Source organism: Leptosomus discolor, chromosome 1 (genome assembly GCF_034619465.1).
Source record: "Leptosomus discolor isolate bLepDis1 chromosome 1, bLepDis1.hap2, whole genome shotgun sequence".
Classification (NCBI taxonomy): Eukaryota; Metazoa; Chordata; class Aves; order Leptosomiformes; family Leptosomidae; genus Leptosomus; species Leptosomus discolor.
In genome coordinates this window covers 65593567-65615416 of record NC_141391.1, presented here as the reverse complement: position 1 = coordinate 65615416, position 21850 = coordinate 65593567, and the positions used below count along the sequence as shown (strand labels likewise).

Here is a 21850-nt window from a genome sequence, read left to right as displayed (position 1 = left end):
TTCACTGATGTTGGGATTGCTGACTTCATTGCCTAATTGAAAACCTTTCTTTCTAAAGGTTTCCCTGGTATACAAGGAATTCCAGGACCTCCAGGTATGAATTTATGGCCACTGAATTTGTTCACATTTTTCTTGTGTTCTTCTTGGATGAAGAGTCCTGAGAGATTATCTCCTTAGCTGCTGCCAGTTACTGCCTGACTTACAGAACACCCGGGCGGTGGCCTCTTCGGGGGTCTAATCATCCCCCTAGACCCTTCCTGTAGATTGCTTTTCTCATGTCTCTGATGTGTTCCAGCCTTGCTCTTTGTGTAGAGCCCTCATAACTTTCTGCTTAAACTGAGTAAGTAGTCTGCACAGGTTGTCAGAGATAGCCCAAAGAGTATGGCCCCATTGGGCAAGAAGTGTTGTAAAATGTGAATATGTGTGTGGGTATGTGCATGTGTACCTATGTATGTATGCCGATATGTAGATAATTTGTTTTGCTCTCACTTCAGCTCTATATGTATTTTCATAAATATAATAAAACAAGGTTTGCAGGGAAAAATAGTGACATTTATTAGGTCAAAGTCATTCCTGAAGGCTTCCTGCTTTTTTTTTGACCATGTCACTTGATCTAATAAAAATTACTTCTTTTGCCTGCAAATGCCACATTTTTCAGCATCTTAGCATCTTCATATCCATGACAACACTGCTGTATGTATACATGCACATGTACAAATGTTGAACTAAACCATGATGTTTGCTTTTTAAAAATTAAGCAAATCATCTGTGGAAACCTGATTCTAGCACGTCCTGCAGTAATACTACCATTACCTCCTTCGCTCGTATTTTCTAGCTTGACAGCGAGCTTCATATGAAATTCATGAGAACCAGGGTCAGATAGTTTCCAGGAAATTTTTCACTATTTAGCAGGGAGATACTATATACTGCAGGCTGTAATAGTCCCTAAAGGATTCTGCATGACAAGACAAGAAGAATGGTAGCTCTTAGTCTGTCCTTACCCTACAGAAATTGAGATTTGTGTGACTTTCATATCTTCCTGCAATGTTGTTGAAGGCTCAAAATGGTTTAGTGATCAAGTCTAGTGATTAGTTGTCAACTGAAATAACTCGTTAAAGTATGAAGACCTGTGTGACTGTACAAGTAGCTAAAAGGAGATTTTAAGTAGTTGGGTTTTTTTTATCGGTTTAACTGCTTCTGTTTATTGGCTGTTGTTTTCTTGTTATTTCTACAAACAGTTTTGGTTTTTAGCATTCCTGAAATCTGCTAGCATAAGTTGAATACTTATTTACTGAAGTTCTTAGACACGCTGTCCCTTTCTAGGTGTGTTTAAGATTTGCTTTATTATGAGATAAGAAAGTGCGTGATAGTTTCTAAGTATAATAGCTAAATCAACTCCTGTGTCGCCACTGCTTACTACCCAGCAAAAGTTGATTCAGCTAAATCTCAGAAAGGCACTTAGTACAGAATAAGTGTGTTTATCTGGGAACCTAACCGAAGTGAGTTACTCTGAGCTGTAGTGAGTATATAATACAAATTTTCTATACATCAGCAATAGTAAAAATACAGTCCTTTTTTTATTTTGCACTAACATTTCTCTGTTTCTCTCCGAAACCTAATATGTGGATAACATTACCGTCTTTTCACTTGTCACTTTTTTCATGTATGTTTTACCTGTCCAAAGGTCGACCACTTCCAGACAGGGTAGGATCACCTGGTGTGCCTGGAGAGAGAGGTGAAAAAGGTGAAAAGGGTTCTCCGGGATTCGCTTTACCCGGACCCCCTGGAAGAGATGGTTTCCCAGGTCCCCCAGGGTTGCCTGGCCCACCAGGTCCTCCAGGCAAAACAGGTCGGTAAAGCACTCAGTTGCTTTTCACAATGAAAACTCAATAATGCACATTGCATGTACATAAAAAATAAAAAAGAGACAAGATTATAAAAGGTATAATCAGAATGCGTCTACATCGTAGAAGAAACATATCTGAGTTGTTAGTGGACCAAGTAAAAGCTGTTCCACAGTGCAGCAAGCTGCTTGTTCTCTTCGTGGGACAAGGATTCTTTGCTAAATAAATGTTTGTAACATTTCTTCACAAGTTTAGTGTGGACTGTTAAAATATAACCAAAAAATTGACCTTAATACATACTGGTTTCCTCTGTGTCCTAATGTGCCAACCTAGAGATATTTGTAGATTTTCAATTAAAAAAATACTAGTAATCATTCTTAGCATAAAGCTCTCCACTTAGCTAGCACAAAAGACAGCTGTTCAGTTTGTTCACAATTTACAAGCCTGCAGTACAAATCTATGTAACATATTGAACAGGGATACTAGCCTACCAGAAGTTTTTATTGTAAAATGAAATTATCTAACAAGAGAATGGGGTCAATACATGCTTTATAGAGGTTAATGGAAAGCTAGTAATGATGTGACAAATACATAATAATATTAGTAGTAAGGTTACAACATTACACAGCTATGTATAATTAGATTCTGATGAAGCATTTTTAGACAAAAATGTTTTGATTTTACTCTGCAATGAAGCAATGAAAAAAGTATGTATGAAAGTGGTCCGTGCTTAATTGCTCCTTACAACTGATGTTTTAACTCTTTTATGAAGGAAAACTTTTGCTTTAGGTGATAATGAGATTGTGAGTTAAATTGTCGTTTGAACATAAAGAATTATATCCGCGCTACAGTAGTTTAGGTAGTCTAAAACAATTGAAAGGAGCATTATTCTCAATGGATTGCTAAACCAAAAGTACTTTATTCGAATACAGTTGAAGATGCCTAGTTGTTGCTGCATTTGGCAGTGAAGCAGTATGAAATCCAGCACCTACAATATGGAATTAAATAGCTAAATCTCACCTTGCCCTAAAAATAAGAGCAATTCCTGTTTTTCATACAACATGTTTTTGTCACTGCTTAATTCTGCTTCTTCGCCAGACACTTCTTTAGCTTTCTTCAAGTGCATAATGGGAAACAATTTGTTTTCATTTAACTGTTGTTTGCCAAACTTGACATTAACATTTTGACTACTGGCTTTGGCCAAAATGATGTCATGTTGCGTTGGGTCAGAACCTGCGCCATGTCATCAAACAGTAAGAACAATTTATATTCTCATATCAAGCTTGCTAGATATTCCCATTTGTTACCTATTTCAGTTCCTAACATATGAAGTTTCTTGTTTTCAGGAAGCTTGATCAGTGTGAAGTGATAAATGTTAACAAGCCGCTCGTGTCCTAGAAAGTTTGCTAAAGCACTGAAAACATAAGTCAGGGTACAGAAAACTCTACTTAATGAAATTTCTTCAGAATGTCAGTATTCTCCATTCTCTTCAGGGTCAAACCAGCAATTTTTTACCCACAGCACTTTTCTTAGACAAAACTTACAATAAAAGTAGATTTTATGTGAAAGTTGTTTGTAACCTTATTATGGCAGAGCCTGTCTTTTCTCTGTAATTCTCAGGATTTCTTAAGCAGTATATATGGAATCAGAATACAGAATCCCAGTTCAATTTTTCCAAGTAAATCAAATAGAAAAGTAAAATGCTATCCTGACTTATCACTCTTCATAGATAATGTTCAGCTGGGACATTCATAAATGCAGCCCTATAATGGAAACTTGCACTTGTCAAACAATATTATTTATTTATTTGTTTATATTTATTTTTATTTATTTAATTCTTTATTATTCTTTATTTATTTCCATTGCAGATGGAATCGATCAATGCCAACAGGGAGAACCTGGTGCACCAGGTAGTCCTGGACTTCCAGGAAGAGATGGATTTCCAGGAGAGATGGGAGAGAAAGGTAATACTATTTTAAAGTGATTGCTTTCTAATGCTCTGTACCCTGGAGCTTGGGTATGTAAAGAGGCTAGGCAAGTTAGACTGGATCCAGAAAAGTGTACTTGAAGTTAGTTAAACATGTAGTTCATGGACCTGGAAGATGTTTCTTGAGTCTGGGGTGAGTAAAAGAAGGATATTGTGTATCGAGTCGTGTGGCGCAAACTTCACTTACAATTTACTTAGCCTATGGCTTGATAGAAAGTGATACAGGATGGCGCAGGGCTGAAAGAGGAGCTGGGAAGAAAGGAAACGTAAATTGGAACTGTTTGTGGCGATTTAAGACGTGAATTCTGAGATGAAGATTTAGAGAGGGGCAGATGAGTTGGGAATGGAAATGGTTTATGAATCATTGTCATGAGTATAATTGAAGCTAAAAATGTAGTGCCTATGAATAGGACTGTAAACCATCTGTTTTAGCAGCATTTACTAAATGGACGTATAAAAAAATGAGCTGCACTAATTTACACAATGGTTGATCCTTGCTAATCTCATTCTGCTCGGTGCTTTTCTAAAACTGCAAAATCGTAGTGACTATAGAGGTTCTGCTTTTTCTGCTTTAAGCTTTTTATTACTTCTATACCCAGTGTGTATTTCTTTTCTTCTTTTTGATCCTCTTCATCCTGGTCCCTTTTAACTGTTCTGTTAAATATTATCCCTAGGATAAGACTTAAGTTGATTTTCATGCCATTCCTTTAAATAATTTAAAGAATTTTGAATATGAATATCAGCTTGCTGATAAATTCTCTTTGAAGCATGTCATTAGAAGTAGCACATTTATTTTTATTCTTTCAACGTGAAGTGTATTAAATTAACGTTTGCCCTTGAATCCACCTGCTTGCAGTTGCCTTAAACCTTTTCATTGTTACTCATTAATTTTGTTGGGGTTCTTCTTCAGGTGACAAAGGTGAAGCCTGTGCCTTATGTGATAAAGTAGGACCTCCTGGACTTCCAGGACCACAAGGGCCACCAGGTCCATCAGGTAAAATCTCATTAACTACCTGAGAAAGAACTAAGTAGGCTAAAACCTAAAAATGCAGCATATATGATAAAGTTAATTACTTTTTGTCCCACTAATCAAATTGTTTGTGAAATTAACGAAAAGAGCATGGAATATTCCTATTTTTGGCCTGATACAAAATTTCCAGTGCAATCAACAAGAATTACCAAGGAAGCAGAACTTGGCCACAGTGGAGGGTCTTTGCAAACTGTGGCCCAGATATTTTCACGGAAGATTGTGAAAGTGAAAAATAATGTGGGAAGCATTTGCCCTATGTGCCCAGGCTTGGCAGCAGCCCATACTTATGTTTCCAATCCTAGCATCAAATTCTGTGGCCAGAAAAACTTACTATTTTTCTGCTACCATATGAGAGCAGTGCCACATGCTGTGATATCATAGCTAGTGCTTGTTCCAGTGGCTGTTAACAGAAATTAATACGGTGTAGGTAGTTTCAAGACTGCAGTAGTTACATGATAGGTCTAAATAGTAAGGTGAATTCCTTCGTAAGACAAATGAATCACCAACTTCTGAGTTTATGAATGCAGTCACATACAGCACATAAGCACAGGAATCCAGACAACTTCACTGACTTCAGCACCATTATGTTGATGTAACTGGGGATGGAATGAGACACTTTGAGAAGGATCACAAAGAATTCACGTACATGCTATTTGTAAAAGCATGTAATAAATAGAATTGCATTTTTGTCTCTCTGATAAGGTTTTCCAGGACAATCGGGTTTCAAGGGTGACAGAGGCTTACCTGGACTTGATGGCCTTCCAGGGGTACCTGTAAGTAATGCCTTGCCAACTGCTGTGTGTCCTACGGGGCGTGTGAGCACAAAACATGTGATCATCGGTGTGGTTGTGTAATTGTTCTGTTTAAAAACAGACCGGCACAGTGATATAATAAGGAACTATGCCTAGCAAAATAAACTAGGAAGCAGTGTGGTTGAGCTATGAGAGTAAAAAAAGAGCTGTCAGAAATGAGTAATATTTCTGTGTTTGCCCGTCATAGGAACTCAGCAGGACACACAGTCTTCTGGCTGAGCAAGTTAAGCTGAGGAGTTGGGTAAAAAGTAGAATTTCACAGGGAACAGATGCAGGTCTTACCCTGACCTTCTTGTGAATCATTCCAGTAACTCTTTGCTGTTGTGTACATATATATTGAGAGACAGACAGTGCCATCTAGTGTAGCGTAGGCAATCTAATAGTAGCATGTGATGTGCTTCGGCAGTTTGTCTGAATTTTGGGAAATGTGTGCAGTGTCTTCCATAAAACATAGATCAGTTAGCAGGAAAGCTGTGTAGTTTTGAAGAAAGAAAGGAAGGCTGTGAAAGTGGATGGTATCCTGATAATATGATCACTTGTAACTTATGTTGACACAGCACAAAACACTCTCAGCGAATAAGGCTGGATATCAGAAGCAGAACAGCCATAAGCGTAGCACTCATCTAAAATGTAACACATTACTCCTAGATAAGCACTGTACTAGCACAACTACATTTGATCTTGTCAGAGTTCACTTGAGTGTCCCTACGTACACTGTGATATGCTGTCAAGACCTACCTTAGCGTACATGTTCCTGTATATAACATGGATTTTGACACCTTACCTAATGTAAGTAGCCTGAGTTTGTCAGTCTTCCCAGACTTTTTTTCCCAAAGCTGTTTTCTCCTTCCAGCTGATCACTTTTGGTAACACGTGACATTCATGTGCACTATCTGTTACACAAACTGGAGTTGTGCAAGCTCCCTTTGTTACCAGTGGTGAGCGAGAGGCACCTTCAGACGTTAAACCAACCCACCTGTACGAGTTCCTTACTCGTAGGAATCTATTTCTTCCCTTGAATATAAATAAAGCCTAGATGCCTGAAGTCAGCCAATGAAAATTACCTAGGATGCAGTCCATTCTCTATTTCCACCACAATAAATAAGATGGTATTACCCAGCGACTGAATTTACTATAACATCAATGGGATCTGTAAAAGAGAGTGGAGAAAAATAAAAGACAACCTAATGTATTTAAGCTTTTTTCGTGCCTGGCATTTGTTCCCAGCACATGTTTTTCCACACTTTTATATTTTCCTTTTATTGCCTTTTAAGTTCTGTTCGTGTCTTTAATCAGACAAGAACTGGTTGCTGTTCTGAATGCTTTTAAGCTTGTTTTGCTCCACAGAGTTCAGCCAGGTGATGATCCAGCATATAGTTTAGCTTGGAAAAACTACACAGAGGCCAGCCTTACAAGCTCACAATGTTTAGAGCCATGCTACAGCATCAGAATCTGATCCAGGACCCACCAAAGCTCGTGGAAAGATTACCTTTGACTGTGTTCTAGTTCAGGTTTAAGCAGAGGGCACATATCAGCTATAAGCAGTGGACCTTACCCATGAAGTTTGTGCTTTACTACCCTAGTGAGTAGCTCTGATTCACTTGAAATTAGAGATGCTGTTCCTATGAGAAAAGTTCATCTAAGTCCTAGAAAAACTGGAATTCTGGAAATCCTATAGGTATATTATTAGGTAAGATTACTTCGTCCCAGGAAAGCTTACAAAACTCTTTTCTGAGCATGTGCATAGTATTCTGATAGTACCAACTGACTGTGATTGTTAATTGTACAGAATCAATGAATGTTAATAATGAAGGGAAACGTGTACTTATACATCAACTAAATGTCATAAATACACTACCCAGGGAGAAGCTTTCAGCCTTCAGTTAGCCTTGGCCCTTGTGCAAATAACGTTTGAGTTTGTATGAGAGAACTAATTTAATTTTGTATACAGTCTAGAAATTTGATGAATGTTATAGCTGATTTAAAAGGTTTTGAAAGAAAGAAAATTATGGGTGGGGCTTATATAAGCAATTTAACCCTGTAAGTTTGGCTGAGTTTGTCTTTGCGTACTGGAAGTGTGTTATTTTCCTATATTAGTTCTGCTGGTATTGTAAATTAGCATGGAAATGTAGAGATGCTTTTGTTGCATTTGCATCAGGGAAATAGATTGCACAGTATTACAGAATTCAGCATTTAAAGGTGGGGCAGATACTTCAACTCTGAAAATGCCTTTTTAAAATAAAGCCTCAACATCGTATAAATATGCATAACTGAAATCCAATGGGTAGTCTATTGAAAATTCAGAGTAGTTTTTTGGTGTCCTGGCCTGCAGTTCTTGTGTAAGTGGTGTAAGTTTATACGCACCGTCTAAAATGATATACCTGTGATGTGATAAATGACAAAACGGTCAAGACATGGAGGTTTGCATTAATTCTTTATTCACACTGCTGTGTCCTGGAAAATATTCTCATTTGACCTCCTCAATCAAAAACTTCACAGTTGAATTGATTTGGGTCAACTTGTAATTTATGAAGATTTGTTTTCTTTTGTATCAGTTGAAGGGTTGGAAGGGCAACTGATAACGTCTGAACTTATGAAATTTCAGGGCCCCCCCGGCACTCCAGGACTTATGGGCAGCCCTGGGGCAAAAGGAGAACCAGGAGATTTTTCTTATGATTCTATCCTGAAAGGTGAAAAGGGAGATCCTGGTTTCCCAGGACAACCAGGTACTCCTGGAAGAGAAGGAAGACCAGGAAAAGATGGATTGCCAGGTCTCCAGGGTCCAAAAGGAGCAGCGGTATGTGTTTCTTTATGTTTACATATTGTCCTACTGTGTGTTTATTTACATTTACATACTGTCCTATACATTCAGTCTTTCAGATCAGAATTCACATGCTTTTATGCCCTATACATGCTTTATGTTAATTGGCCTCATTGATTGTTCCACATGTTGTCCTTACCTTGAGTATTTCATTCTTCCTCAGAGGAAGACTCCAGTTTCCTGGAACTTCAACAGACTATGTCAGAGCTAGATTGTGACCCTTTCTTTTTACATGTCTTGCAAATATGTGATCTGACTCATGCAGTCAGCATGGCTTGTTACTTTCAGAAGTATAGAGCAAGGTTGCTCTCCCCACAAAGTTGTGTGCATGGACAATAGTTTTGTTCCTTTCTCCCTTTCTCACAGCTTGATAGTGACAGCTAGTGTGGATGATTTAGATGACTGAAGGAATGCAGTTATCCAGGTAGAGATTGTTAAGACAAGATTCAACTCTGTTCTAGCATAGTTCTCTTATTGTGGAAACTAATGCTTCATAGTCTTGCACTGATAGAGAGTTCACCTGATACGGATGTGGAGCTGAATGTGGAGCTCACTTCTGCTCCCAGATCCACCACTGAGAACACAGCCTACATGGTCCAGTGTATGCAGGTCCTAGCATTGCACTCTAGGCATGATTTCCCTGTGCTATTCCATGTGGAACCCAGTTATATTTCCATTGAACTCAGTGATAAAAAATCCACTTTCTTCAGCATTACAGATACCTGTGCTAAATCCAAGTTACAAAACATTCAAAGAGAGAGGATAGCATGTTCTGTCTTGCCAATTAGGCAAGAAGTACACTTATACTTTCCAAAAATTAGGGTACAGCTGGCTTGAAAGGAGAACGTGGTCCCCCTGGCCAACCTGGATTCCCTGGAGTACGTGGTGAAAGAGGTTTTCCTGGCCCTCCTGGGATAGGTGCTGCAGGGTTACCTGGTGACAAAGGAGACAGAGGCTTTGCTGGAACCCCGGGTTTACCAGGCCTTCCAGGTAATGCTACAGTATGCTTTTTTAAAAAAAAAAAAAAAAGTATTGTGCTCTTTAAGTGGTACAGCTTAGAGGATCACCAGAATTTAAGACTGGACTAAAGAGACTTTCTAATTTAAATCAGTGTTTGCTTTTAGCAGTACAATTGCAAATCTTTGAGGGCAGTTTTCTTGAAGAGTGTTAGGTCAAATGGGATGGTTTAGGTGAAACTTCCCTTGCTTAGTTTCACCAGTTCCTGTACATAATTATCGTAAATATCTTTACATTCACAGGAGCAAAAGGTGAAGCAGGACGAACTGTACCACTCCCCGGACCTCCTGGGGCGGATGGCCTTCCTGGGCCACCTGGTTTCCCTGGACCCCAAGGTACAGTAGTCTTAATCTTTGTCTAGTGATCATAATGGCTCTGTTCCCCAGAAGCTAGCCTTAGTAGTAACTTTTGTCTTGTTTTCACTTGCAAAGGTGACAAAGGGAACCCTGGGCTTCCAGGTAGACCTGGCCTGCCAGGAGAAAAAGGTGCTGTTGGGCAGCCAGGTATAGGATTCCCTGGACCTCCAGGACCCAAAGGTAAGATAAAGTTATCCATCTAACAGAGCTGGCATAACTGGCGTGCAGATGGGGGCCTGCACTATCATCCAGCACTGGCTGCATGAGATTTGAGAGGGGCAGCTGAAGAACCTCCCTGGCAAAAGTCTGCAAGCACCACAATAAGCATACTTTCAACACACATTTGCTTTGTGTGGTGATGTGGTGCAAATACAGACAGTGTCAAAGCTACTGCCAGAATAGAAAGTGATATAGTACAGTATCTTACATTGAAGCGACTGAGGTTGCTGGGAGATGAGGTGATCTTTCTGAGAAATGAAGCACTGTGTGGGGTTGGTCAAAAAAACATGCTGACATAGCTATAACATTTTTGGGCCAGAGCTAGCAGATCTGCTGTGTCCCAGGCAGCTGAGAGTGGTTTGGTTAGAATAGCAGCTTACTCAGTGTAAGTTTAGTCTTCCCTGCATGGCCGTTGTCAGGGTATGCACATAGCTTAGAGGGAGTCTAAATGTTCGTATTCTAGTTTTGGATTTTTGAGAGATGTATTTCATAGTGCTGCTACTTATTTATAACTAGATGACTGAACTTTTAGCAGCCACTTCAATCCCCGAAATTGTCGTGTGTCTTCATTATTATTTCATTATTATGATTCCACACACCAATGAACTGGGAGGGTCAGAAAGAGTGAATACCTGTGACCACTTCTAGTTCCTCCGAGACTGGCATGGGATGAACATGAACAGAAGAGGCCCATTGCGTCTGGAAAAAGATTGCTGTATGCTCTTTGATGCCAGCAAGAAAGGAATGACATATCAAATACATTTCTTTCAAGGACTCTTCCTTGAATTCAGCTCTGCCTAATGACTTTCCTGGGGCTTAGCCTAAAAGCTGGTTTTCCAACTCCCTGAGACCTTTGCCTAGGAGAGGAGCTTCATCTCAATTCATTGAGTGTGTGCTGTTGTTGAGTGAGTTGTATCTTTAAGTGATTTGCAGAATGTTGTATGTATTCCTTTCTGCATTCCCAAGGCACATTGCATGGGCCAGCTATGGTGTAGAAACCTTCTGTGTGCAACCCACAGTGGGACGTGTAGGACGTGTCACACGACATATACTGAACTAAAGGTGTTGATTCACAGATGGATTTTGTTGTGCATCCCTCAGTCTGATGCCCCACACATTAAGTTGCCTTTTATGAAGAAGATTTGGGAACCCAGTTTTGCAGACAGGATTTTTCTCAATGACATGAACGCACAAGGCTATTCATTTAAGAAGAGACACTCAGCATTTATTTTGTCTGAGTGGTTGTTTCTCATCAGAAGCCAAATGCTGCATGAAACTCAGCATTTGGATCTCTATTGAGACATTTGGGAAGTTTGACATAAAAGACTATGCAGACCTTTTTAAACACGTCCCTGTGAGAACATGAATAGTTCAGGTAGAGGCTTAAAGAAACAGTAGACGCTTACAGGCAGAGACAGTAATGATGTGAGTTTTGTTTTGTTTTATAGGTTTCCCAGGTCAGCCTGGCTCTCCTGGTCTGCCGGGGACTCCAGGAACGCCTGGCCTGGATGGTTTGCCAGGTGTACCAGGTTTACAAGGTCAAAAAGTAGGTGTCAGCTGCTAATACTGTTATCTATGACTGCCCATGTTAACAGGAATGTGTGCAAAGATCCTGCTCTTTAAAAAAAAAAACAAGTTGTCCTTCATCTTGTGTTTCCCACTATGCACACAAAGGAGTAGATGGATGAATGCTTGACATTAACATTAAAGGGCTTATGGTTATCTCCTGAGAATCATAGAATCATAAGAGTCATTAGGTTGGAACAGACTTCTGAGATCATCAAGTCCAACCGTTGACCTAATACCACCATGCCCACTAAACCATGTCTAAGTGCCACATCAACACTTTTTTTTAACACCTCCAGGGATGGTGACTCCACCACTTCCCTGGGCAGCCTATTCCAATGTTTGACTACTCTTTCAATAAAGAAATTTTTCCTAATGTCTAATCTAAACCTCCCCCGGTGCAACTTGAGGCCATTTCCTCTTGTCCTATCACTTGTTACTTGGGAGAAGAGACCAATACCCAGCCTCCTTTCAGGTAGTTGTAGGGAGCAATAAGGTCTCCCCTCAGCCTCCTCTTCTCCAGATGAAACAACCCCAGTTCCCTCAGCTGCTCCTCATAAGACCTGTCATGTATAGCACTTGGTCATGTATAGCACTTCGCCTCTGAGAGATTTAAAATACAGTAAGTGAAAGAATTTTTGGTTTTGATATGTTGATTCCAAATCTATTGTGTTTCTTTGGCTAGGGTGAACCTGGTGTAGGTCTCCCTGGCCCTAAGGGATTGCCAGGCCCCCCCGGCCCAGCTGGCATCCCTGGAGAAAAGGGAAATCCAGGACTGCCTGGCTTACGTGGTGAGCAAGGCTTTCCAGGAATACCTGGACAGCAAGGATTCAGAGGTAACGTTGCCAGAAAAATACAGCTCTGTATTTCTGTTTCTTTTCTAAGTCATTCCTCCGTAGATGCAGCAAAAAGTCTGTTCATCACTGAGATATCCTACTGGTATCTCAGGGTATTGCCCTTTTTCCTTCCCCTTGTTTTCTCCTACCAACCACTGGTAACAAATGCTAGCAGCAAAGAGCCGCCCTTCCTCCGAGACCAGGCAGGAGGTATTAGAGGCTGAAATGAGGTCTTGTTGGCCAAGTGCTTCCAAAGCACCTTGTCTAGCATCTTCGGCAAACAAGATCTCAAATAACATCAGAGGACACTCGATCTCTGTCTCCCAACAGGCAATCCTGGCCTCCCAGGACTGCAAGGCTTGCAGGGCCCTCCGGGCGCACCGGGGCTGGGCCCACAGGGATCACCGGGACCCGTTGGACAACCGGGACCCCAGGGACCGCCAGGTGAGAGGAAAACACGCCTATGGAGGTGCTTAGGAGCGGACTTTTGGCACGAATAGATATTGGTGTTGGCAAAAGTGTTGCTCATGAACTGTTTTTCAATGTGAGGTTGGTGGGGGTGCACGGAGGGGCATGTTGGTGGGCCTCCTCCATGTGGTCCAAAACAGAGGGCGAAGCCTCCTGTGAAAACGCCTGCCATTTTGTTCAGTGTCCTCAGGTCATAGGTGGGTAATATATACAGGGTTAAAGCCTCACTTAGAAAATTAGGATTATTTCTGCTGTCTGGCTTTGAGTCTTCATTCTTCATGCTATGTAATTTCTGAACTGCAGGTGGACATTATCACGTACTCTTGTTAACGGTGTTGCCCGTGCTCTATTAAGGACTAATCCTGTATCTTCTGTTTTTCCTAGGATTTCCTGGAATAAAAGGAGAAAGGGGCTTCCCTGGTATCCCAGGTCTAGATATGCCAGGACCAAAAGGGGATAAAGGTAGCCAGGGCCAGCCCGGAGTACCAGGGTCTGTGGGGTTACCCGGCCTGCCGGGTCCGCAGGGAGCCGTCGGACTGAAAGGATCAGCAGGTAAACATCTTTTCCCTCAGAAACCAGCATCTTTGACAACTGTTTTATGAAGTTGTGGTAGCATGCCCTTTCACTCAGTTAGGAATTGATCCGTCAAAGAGCCCAAGCTTGGGAAAACACACAGGCTGACGTCAGTAAAGTAGCTCTGTGCATGTGTAACTGAACTGCTACTCAAGTCCTTTGGTGGATCAAATCCAGCAACTTGCAGGAACTAGCTTTTAGCCTGTAATAATGAAAGGGGATTATTCTGACAGTTTCAGTGACAGAATGTGATTTTAATAATACCGTTGTTAATGACAACGTTGTTTACTGTAATAGGAAGTTTTAAGAATCTGTCAAAAGCCCATTACAAACTGTTTTTTTGTCTGGTTTTCATAACACTATTTTTACTGTTGTTTTCTCTATCAGACTATTTTACATTAATCATCTTCTTTGTCCCATTTTTCCTTAAGTAGTGCAATTCCTAATATGATAGGGAGTAAATAATTCCATTTCTTGTACTTTACACTGCTTGCTTCATATCTGTTATTCACTCTTTCACTTTGGTTTCAGGACCCAAAGGAGAAATGGGAGTTATGGGAACTCCTGGATTGCCAGGAACTCCTGGACCAGTTGGAGATCGAGGGTCGCCTGGTGAAAAAGGTAAGAGAGAGAGATTTTGTCCAGATCAAGATTGTAAATTCCACCTTTTTCCTAGCAGAAGACAAGTCTGGAAATAACCAAATATAGGGAGTATGCTTGGCCTAAGGAACATTTTACATTAAGTAACTTTCCTGTTAGTTAGAAATAGTGTAATTTAGAAAGCCATATCCTAGGAGCAGTCATGTATTTGGGCACTGAGCCAGGATCTTTGATCTGTTCTTCCACAACGTAAAGATTTGCTAGGTGTGAGGATGCTATAGATATTACTCCGAGAAAAATACTGTGTTTGAAATTATAAAAAGCCAGCAGGAAGGTCTTAATTAAATCCTTCAAATAATGCCCTGTATTACTGCCAAACTCCTATCCCTATTGTTTTGAGAGTCTAGAATTAATGGCTGTGAAGCAGGAAAAATATGTCAGCTTTTTTGACAGAGCTATTGAGAAGTCCTGATATAAAACACTTCATATGAGATAACTGAGATAGTATTTCATGCTCAAAATTTGAATAAATAGCTAATTTCATTTGTTGTTGTCTACTAAATGTTTTTGCAAAATTTTATATGCTGCTGTAATATTCTGTGCTATCCTTTTATAGGTAGCCAAGGTTTCAAAGGTGTAATTGGACCACAGGGTGATCCTGGTGTCAAGGGAGATAAAGGTGAAGCTGGTCTCCCAGGAAAACCTGGAACGATGGACACCATGGACATGGTTAGTCTCAAAGGCCAAAAGGGAGATCAAGGAGAAAAAGGTAACTTCAGTCTCTAACTGTGGATAAGTGCAATTAACACTCGTATACTGTTAAGCAGCAATGCTTTGAGTTCAGTTGTGTCTTAGTTTTAGACAGTAGTTTTTAAAATAAGATTAAAGAATTTCACACAGCAAATGCAGATATTTTTCCAAGTGTCTTTCAACTTCATAGAAACAAAGATTAATCACAGACCGAAGGGGTTTTGGTTGGATGGAAGAGGTTCAATTTGCCCTTAAAAGATCCATTTTACCTCTTTTATCAGAAGACTCTCTCAAAAGAAAAGAAATTTTAAAAGTAGAGACTAGAGCTTGCCAGAAGAGAAAAGCTGTCTTTCATGTAAAACGTGGTGGAAACGCTGTTGTGCCCATGAAGATGAACTGATACTGGAAGGAAAAGTGGGCAGCCTTTTTTGGCACGTGTTTTCTTTGTGACCTGAAGAAGTTTCAGGAAAGACACACATGTGTGCCACTGATACCAAAAGATCAACTTATGTCAGTTTAGAAACATCTGGAAATATTCAGGGGAAAGGCAATCAGCTTTCTATTAATGATGGTAGAGATACTATGTTTTTTAGACAATGCATTATTCTTGGGTTTTCATTTTTACTACTACATGAAAATTTAGTTGTTTAAGATCATTCTCCCTCCTGTTTTTCTTTTCAAAGAAAACATAGTGTAATTTTATATATTTTTATTTGTCCTTTTTTAAATTATGATTTTCTTTTATTTAAAAATCTTATAGGAGGTTTTAAATAAATTACATCTGTTTTAGTCGAAATAGAAGTATAGGGCTTTGAAGGGAGCTACTGAGATCACATAATCTTCCATTTCCATCAGCCACATCGCTCAGCCTTTCATTGTGTATCGTGTTTTCTGAAATAATTACAATTCTTGTTACCCTTTCTGACTTCTCTCCAATTTGGCTGCATCCTAGTTATATGCGCTTTGCTGAAACAAGTGAAGTACATCAACTCAGGCCCTGCTAGAATGAAATTTCCCTTTCTTGAAACAACAGCTGACTCAGTGTGTGATTAGCCATAATCCTTAGTCCTTTACTTCTGAACTGCTGTCTATGCAGTTGTTTTTTGATTTTGTATGCATGCTTTTGACTTCTCCTGACCACATATGGGGTGTATTACACTTTTCAAACTTCATTATGTTGATCTTCAACCTTTACTCCACCTCTTCAAAATCCTTCTGCAGTCTAACCCTGTCCTCTTTTCAACCCTTTCCAGTTTAGTGTCATCTGCACATTTCTCCACGTATTCTCTGTTGAACCCAGGACAGAGCACTTGAGACTACTTTTCAGTTTGTCAGTGAATCACCAATAACTGTACTATGTTATATTTGAACTGCGGGAACATCAAATACAAAAGTGTTCTCAGAAGTCATCTTGTCAGAATGAGACCTGGGCTCCTATGTCCTGGTTTGGTGTCAGAGAAGCCTAGCCTTGTGGATTGGCAGCGCCTCCCAGTTTGGACAGCCAGGGACTGCAAGGGAGGGCAGGAGCAAGTGTGGAGTGCATCAGTCTCCAAGCTGAGATGCAGCTTTTGAGAGCACTTTTGTATTTGATGAGGCTCCTAGCCTATAAAGATTTCATTTAGAGTAATGTTTCTCATGTGTTTCTGCTCTTGATATATATGGTGGTATGAAAAGCCTTAAAACAAACCCACATGGTTGTTTTTCATTCCTGTCTTATCTGCTGTTGGCCTGTAGGTTGACTGATTGATAATTAGTTTTATTTCCTTTCCAGAAATCCAAATTAGGCACACTGGTTACATGCATATAAAGAAGCCTTTGCTGAGAAATTCAAATGGTTCATTTCTTTGGTTTCTAACTCCTTCATCTCTCCAGCACTAATAATGCACGCTTGCAAACTTGTATGTGCTACCTTTTCCTGACCACACACAGTCTACAGATTGGCCTGGCTCACACAGCCTGGAAGGGTAGGTTCCAAACAGACCCCACCCTGCAAATTTCTGCTGTTATTCTACCCATTTCATCCTCTTCAACCCAAAGGTACTTAGTACCAGCAGAGAAAAATAACCTGGTTATACTCCATAACTCTGCTGATCTGTTAGCTGCCTTCATCTCTCTAGGCATGAGTAAGACAGTAATGTTTTAAAAAGCTTTTAAAATACAAACTGTGTAGAAAAGACTCGGTATTTTTATGGAAGATTGTCAGTGATGTTTAATGAAAATGTTTGGGTTTGGACATCTTGGGATGTTTTTAATAAAATCTGCTTAGTTAAAAACATTCAGTGAGCTATCTCCAGTAACCTGTTGTCCTGCACCTATATGCAACACTAACAGAAAGGGTTATGACCAAAAAGCTTGGACCTTAAAGCTGGAGAAGAGGCACACCACAGAATAAGAGGTGGGGCCTTCTGGAATGATGAAGATGCTTTAACGTTAGATAGAACTGAGGAAACAGCACATTTCTGGCTGTGAACTCGTTGTTCACATGTACCTTTTTAGACAGCAGAACAGTCAAATCAATCATTTCTGTTAACACCTGATATTGTCTGGCACTTCTGAAGTAACTCATTAATCTAACTCAAACGCGTTCGTTTGCAATTTCTTTTAAAGATATAACTTGCACAGACACCTGTAAAATTGTAATAGTTTGCAGCCTTTCCTCAGCCCTGGTTTAGTGACCAGAGTTGTGTTTTACTCAAGTGTGACGCTACTGTACAAAGTATGAAGCTTGAATTCAGCCATTCCCTTGTTCAGCGGAGAGAAGCAACAGTGGTCAAAAGTTAACTAGAAGGATTATTATATGGCATTACAGTAAATTTTGATAAAAATTATCTCACTGTATTTGTTTTGTTGATATCCAGGGGACCACGGAGCAACAGGAGAAAAAGGATTACGTGGGGAATATGGAGAACCAGGAATTCCAGGGAAGGATGGTGAACCTGGTACTCCAGGACATCCAGGTATGTCTGAAGTTAGCAACAAAGTGACTGTTCATCAGGTATTTTAAACCTCATTAACTAATGGGACTCTTAATTCCTCTGCTGTCCATAGGACCAAAAGGTGATCAAGGCCCTCCAGGATACCCGGGGGATCCAGGAATTCCAGGACAGAAAGGATCAGTTGGTGAAATGGGTTTACCAGGTACTGATTGCTGGGAATTTCTTATTACTGTTTTCCACAAGTTAATATAGAACATTATGAGAGACCTGTATGGAACATTCATTGGTGCAGATCTGCTAAATGGTTGCACTGTTTGCAGTGTCTGAAGTTCAGGCTTTTGGGACATTGCTTTCTCAATCCTATTGTGATATACAAATAAAATGATGGTTTCCTAAGTTTCTACGTGTGAATCCTTTAGCTAGATATGCAGGATCTATGTGTTTGTTGCAGGCAGACAGTTTTTCATGTGGTACCTGTTTGTCTCTGTCTCTGCTAGTGTGTGGACTGCATTAAGCTTCTTGTGTATTTTCTCCCTTCTAAAAAGTTTGGTGAGTTGCTGTGTACTGTATGTTAATTACAAACTGTAGTGGTCTGGGAAGTGTTGTTGTGGAGGGGATTGGTAAAGAATAGAATGGAGAAGAACCTGTATCTCTACAGGGAAACTATCTCCATTCAGGTTGCCTTATGCCTAGCATATTTAGGAAATGAAAGGTGAAATGGTAAAGGAGGACAGAAAAATTTGCTACAGCAGAATCCCTTTGTCACTATGGTCCTCTTAGACATTACTCAAGTCAACATAAATTTTTATTCAAATCCTATTTTTAGCAAGAGCTCTGTTTACTCTGAATCCAAGATTACAACCTTCTCTTTTGAGGAGAGCTTATCTTCCCATAAAAAGTCCCATTTAGAGAGTGAATCTCAGAAGTTAATTTACTAGGTATTTTAGTGAGTTACATTGCTGTTCTATCTCTAAACGGCTAAGGCAACACTGAAAAATCATTCTCAACACTGCTAGGGTACCACTAGTTCTGATACGCCCATTTTTCCTTTTTTCTTACTAGGAACACCTGGAGAAAAGGGTCTGCCGGGAGTACCAGGTTCACCAGGCACGCCAGGGTTCCCTGGGCAAAAAGGTGAAAAAGGAGACAAAGGAGCACCAGGTTTTCCTGGAATTGGCTTTCCAGGGTCTCCTGGTGAGAAGGTATTTACACCTCTAAGGATTTAATTGCCTGTCTGTACCAAGTGCCTCATTTGAAAAGATGCTCTTGGCTTTTAAGCTATTTTATTATATTTTCTATTATGCTCATTTAAATATCTGATGAGAAGCTTGAAAAGTGTGCATATGTGCAGGTTTAGATGCATTCTGTTTGATGGGACCGTTATCTCCAGGGTTCTTATTTATTCTGTCTCTTCAGAATAGGCTCATTTACAGTGCTAGAAATGTGGGGGAGGAGAAGAATTTTTAAAAATATTAAGTAAATAAAATGAAAAGGACTTCTCACAACAGAGCAAATAATCACACTGAAATAGTGTTTCTGTACTTTTACAAAGAAGACAAAATGCTTAGATACTACTGAAAAGAGGACTGTATTAATACTGTTTGTAAAGTTAACTTAATCTCTAATTGTATTCTAATAGGATTCTCATTTGTTTCACATTTCTTTTCATAGCTATACGATGACAATAATCATGAATTTATAAGTAAAAATTGTAAAAATAAAACTTACTAATCCAGTAGCAAACTTGCTGAAGACTTAAAAAAAGATTTTTTGAAAATGATTAGGTGTAATATGTTAAGACGCTAATTTGGAAAAGACTTTGTAAAAACTGGCATAAAAATGCATAGAAAACTACTCATTTTCATGTGCAGGTATTAAGCAATTGCTAGAAAAGTCAATAATTCAGATAGTGGAATTTAATGCCAAATTTGATCCTAAATTACTTTGTTTCTAAATTGAAAAAGAACGAAATTCTTTGTAAGTCTGGTGGATAAGAGGGGTGACATCTACCATTGCAAACAGGAAAAGCTGTTTCAGAAGTAATGTGTGGATTTTACAATGTGTGCTGCTTCTTCTAGGGAGAACCAGGAAGAACGGGTAGTCCAGGTTTATCTGGAGATAAGGGTGAAAAGGGTAGTGCAGGAATGCCTGGAATGCCGGGTGCCCCAGGTCCCAAAGGATCCCCTGGCATGGCAGGATTTCCAGGCAAGTGTTTATGCTTTAATAAAACAGAAATTACAGTGAAAAATTAATGTGACACTTGCACCAAATATCCAGCATGTAAACCCATGTCTTCTTCCTTTCTTTAGGGAGCCCCGGCCGCCATGGAGAAAAGGGTGAAAAAGGACTTCCTGGCTTAAGTGGCATTCCAGGTTTAAAAGGAGAACCAGGTAGAAAAGTTACTTAAAGTATTGTTCACCTCCAGACAGTGGCTGAAACAAATACTGTGACATTCTACGTTCGTCTTGGCTCAGAGATTTCCTGGTGCATTTGTTCATTTCATAAGCAAAAAAGGGCAGTGCTGTTTTCTGAGGTTAATCTGAGTCAGTGTGGTGTGGGGCTAATACTTCTTTTGCACTGTTCGTGGAAGAGATTTTACCACCTTCTACAAGACTCGTTGTTGCTATAGCCATTAGTTCTGTTGTTTCTGAGTTCATGTAAAAACAATAAAGTTGATCCGTGGGTCCAAACCTGAATCACCACATTAGCATCATCACATAAATGTTAAAGAGTATGTAGAGTAGAGAGGAGAGCAAATCCGTTGCTGTTATGAGTATAACGTTTTTGAACTTGGAGCCTTGTGCTCTTAGTTTACCCAGGACACATCATCTCATTGGACAATGGTCTGTGCTATTCACAAGTTTTTGCTGGAGTTCCTGCACTCTAGACTCACTGAGATTCGTGATAATTAGCTAAGTCAAAATCTGTAATACTTGAGCCCTGTTCCACACTGATGTAATTCAGACGTAACCTCAGGGGAACATCACACTGAAGTCATCATGTAGTATCTGCTTGGTCTCTGTCAGAGCAAAAGAATAAGTTAAGCTTTTCTTTAGAGGGAAAAAAGGTGTAAAAAAATAAGTCTGGTGATTCATAGGTGAAATGAAAATGGCAATGATTTTTCAGGTGAACCTGGCGTTCCGGGTCCTGCTGGTTCCATTGGACAGAAGGGTGAACCGGGTTATGATGGGATTCCAGGTGCAGCTGGTGCAAAGGGTGAACAAGGTAACGTGACTGTCATGTTAAGTTTAAGGAGTACAAAACTGCAGAGAGACAGGCTACACAAGGGTAGCTGGTAGAGGGGTGTGCTGGATTCAAGGTGCTTTGGATGGAACCTTAGAAAATAAAGTTAATATGGTGTCTTGCAAACTACTATCATCCATCATTGTAAAGCTGATCGTTTGGATGAGCAACTGTGTTTAATCAGCGTAATCTTGAAAGAATTTCTTTCACAAAAGCTGGCAATACTTTAAAGAATTGACGTGTTTTGGAGTCAATTTCTGTCCGCAACTTAGCTGTGAAATAATGGAGCAAGCTTGCATTTTCTTAGGGTAGGGTTTTCAGTCATACAGGAGCCGTTGTGCTAGATACAATACTGATATATAACAAAGGCAGTCTCTGCCGTGAAGAACTTTTGAATAAACCTTTTATGTAAATTTTATGTTTGCTTAGTAGAGTTTTGTTCATTACAGGTTAAATTTAAGTACTGTTCCATCTTCTAATTTTTTGCTGCCTCTATATTACAGGTGTTCCAGGTAGAGGACTTCCAGGATTTCCTGGTGCAAAGGGAGACAAAGGTAAAACACTTCTTTAAACAAGCAGCAAACCTGCCTCCCAACATGCTATAAACATAATTCTGTAATTCAGACGTACTTTCTGCTTCATTCTTTTACGTGCTATGCCTTTTCAGAGCAGGCAGTAATTCTGAGAGGCTCAAATACTAATTTCTGTTACAGTGGCAGCATCTTGGACATGAGTTAGATATGCCCTAAAATAGGTAATTATTCATAGTGTGGTATTTACTGCAACCTGTGC

The 21850-nt window shown here is 39.9% G+C and overlaps 1 protein-coding gene across 1 annotated transcript in view; it reads left to right on the top strand.

Annotated features, from left to right (window-relative positions):
* Positions 1-21850, top strand: part of COL4A1 (collagen type IV alpha 1 chain) — a 128380-nt gene that overhangs the window by 87790 nt on the left and 18740 nt on the right. Inside the window, exons 20-41 of the mRNA XM_086482085.1 lie at positions 59-94; positions 1685-1849; positions 3713-3808; positions 4742-4825; positions 5564-5634; positions 8279-8470; positions 9316-9484; positions 9754-9846; positions 9943-10047; positions 11535-11632; positions 12338-12488; positions 12819-12932; positions 13341-13508; positions 14061-14150; positions 14746-14898; positions 17738-17836; positions 17928-18017; positions 18878-19017; positions 19894-20024; positions 20129-20205; positions 20942-21040; positions 21562-21612. Coding sequence (XP_086338211.1) covers positions 59-94; positions 1685-1849; positions 3713-3808; positions 4742-4825; positions 5564-5634; positions 8279-8470; positions 9316-9484; positions 9754-9846; positions 9943-10047; positions 11535-11632; positions 12338-12488; positions 12819-12932; positions 13341-13508; positions 14061-14150; positions 14746-14898; positions 17738-17836; positions 17928-18017; positions 18878-19017; positions 19894-20024; positions 20129-20205; positions 20942-21040; positions 21562-21612 — 2472 coding nt within the window. The remainder of the gene's footprint in view (positions 1-58; positions 95-1684; positions 1850-3712; positions 3809-4741; positions 4826-5563; positions 5635-8278; positions 8471-9315; positions 9485-9753; positions 9847-9942; positions 10048-11534; positions 11633-12337; positions 12489-12818; positions 12933-13340; positions 13509-14060; positions 14151-14745; positions 14899-17737; positions 17837-17927; positions 18018-18877; positions 19018-19893; positions 20025-20128; positions 20206-20941; positions 21041-21561; positions 21613-21850) is intronic.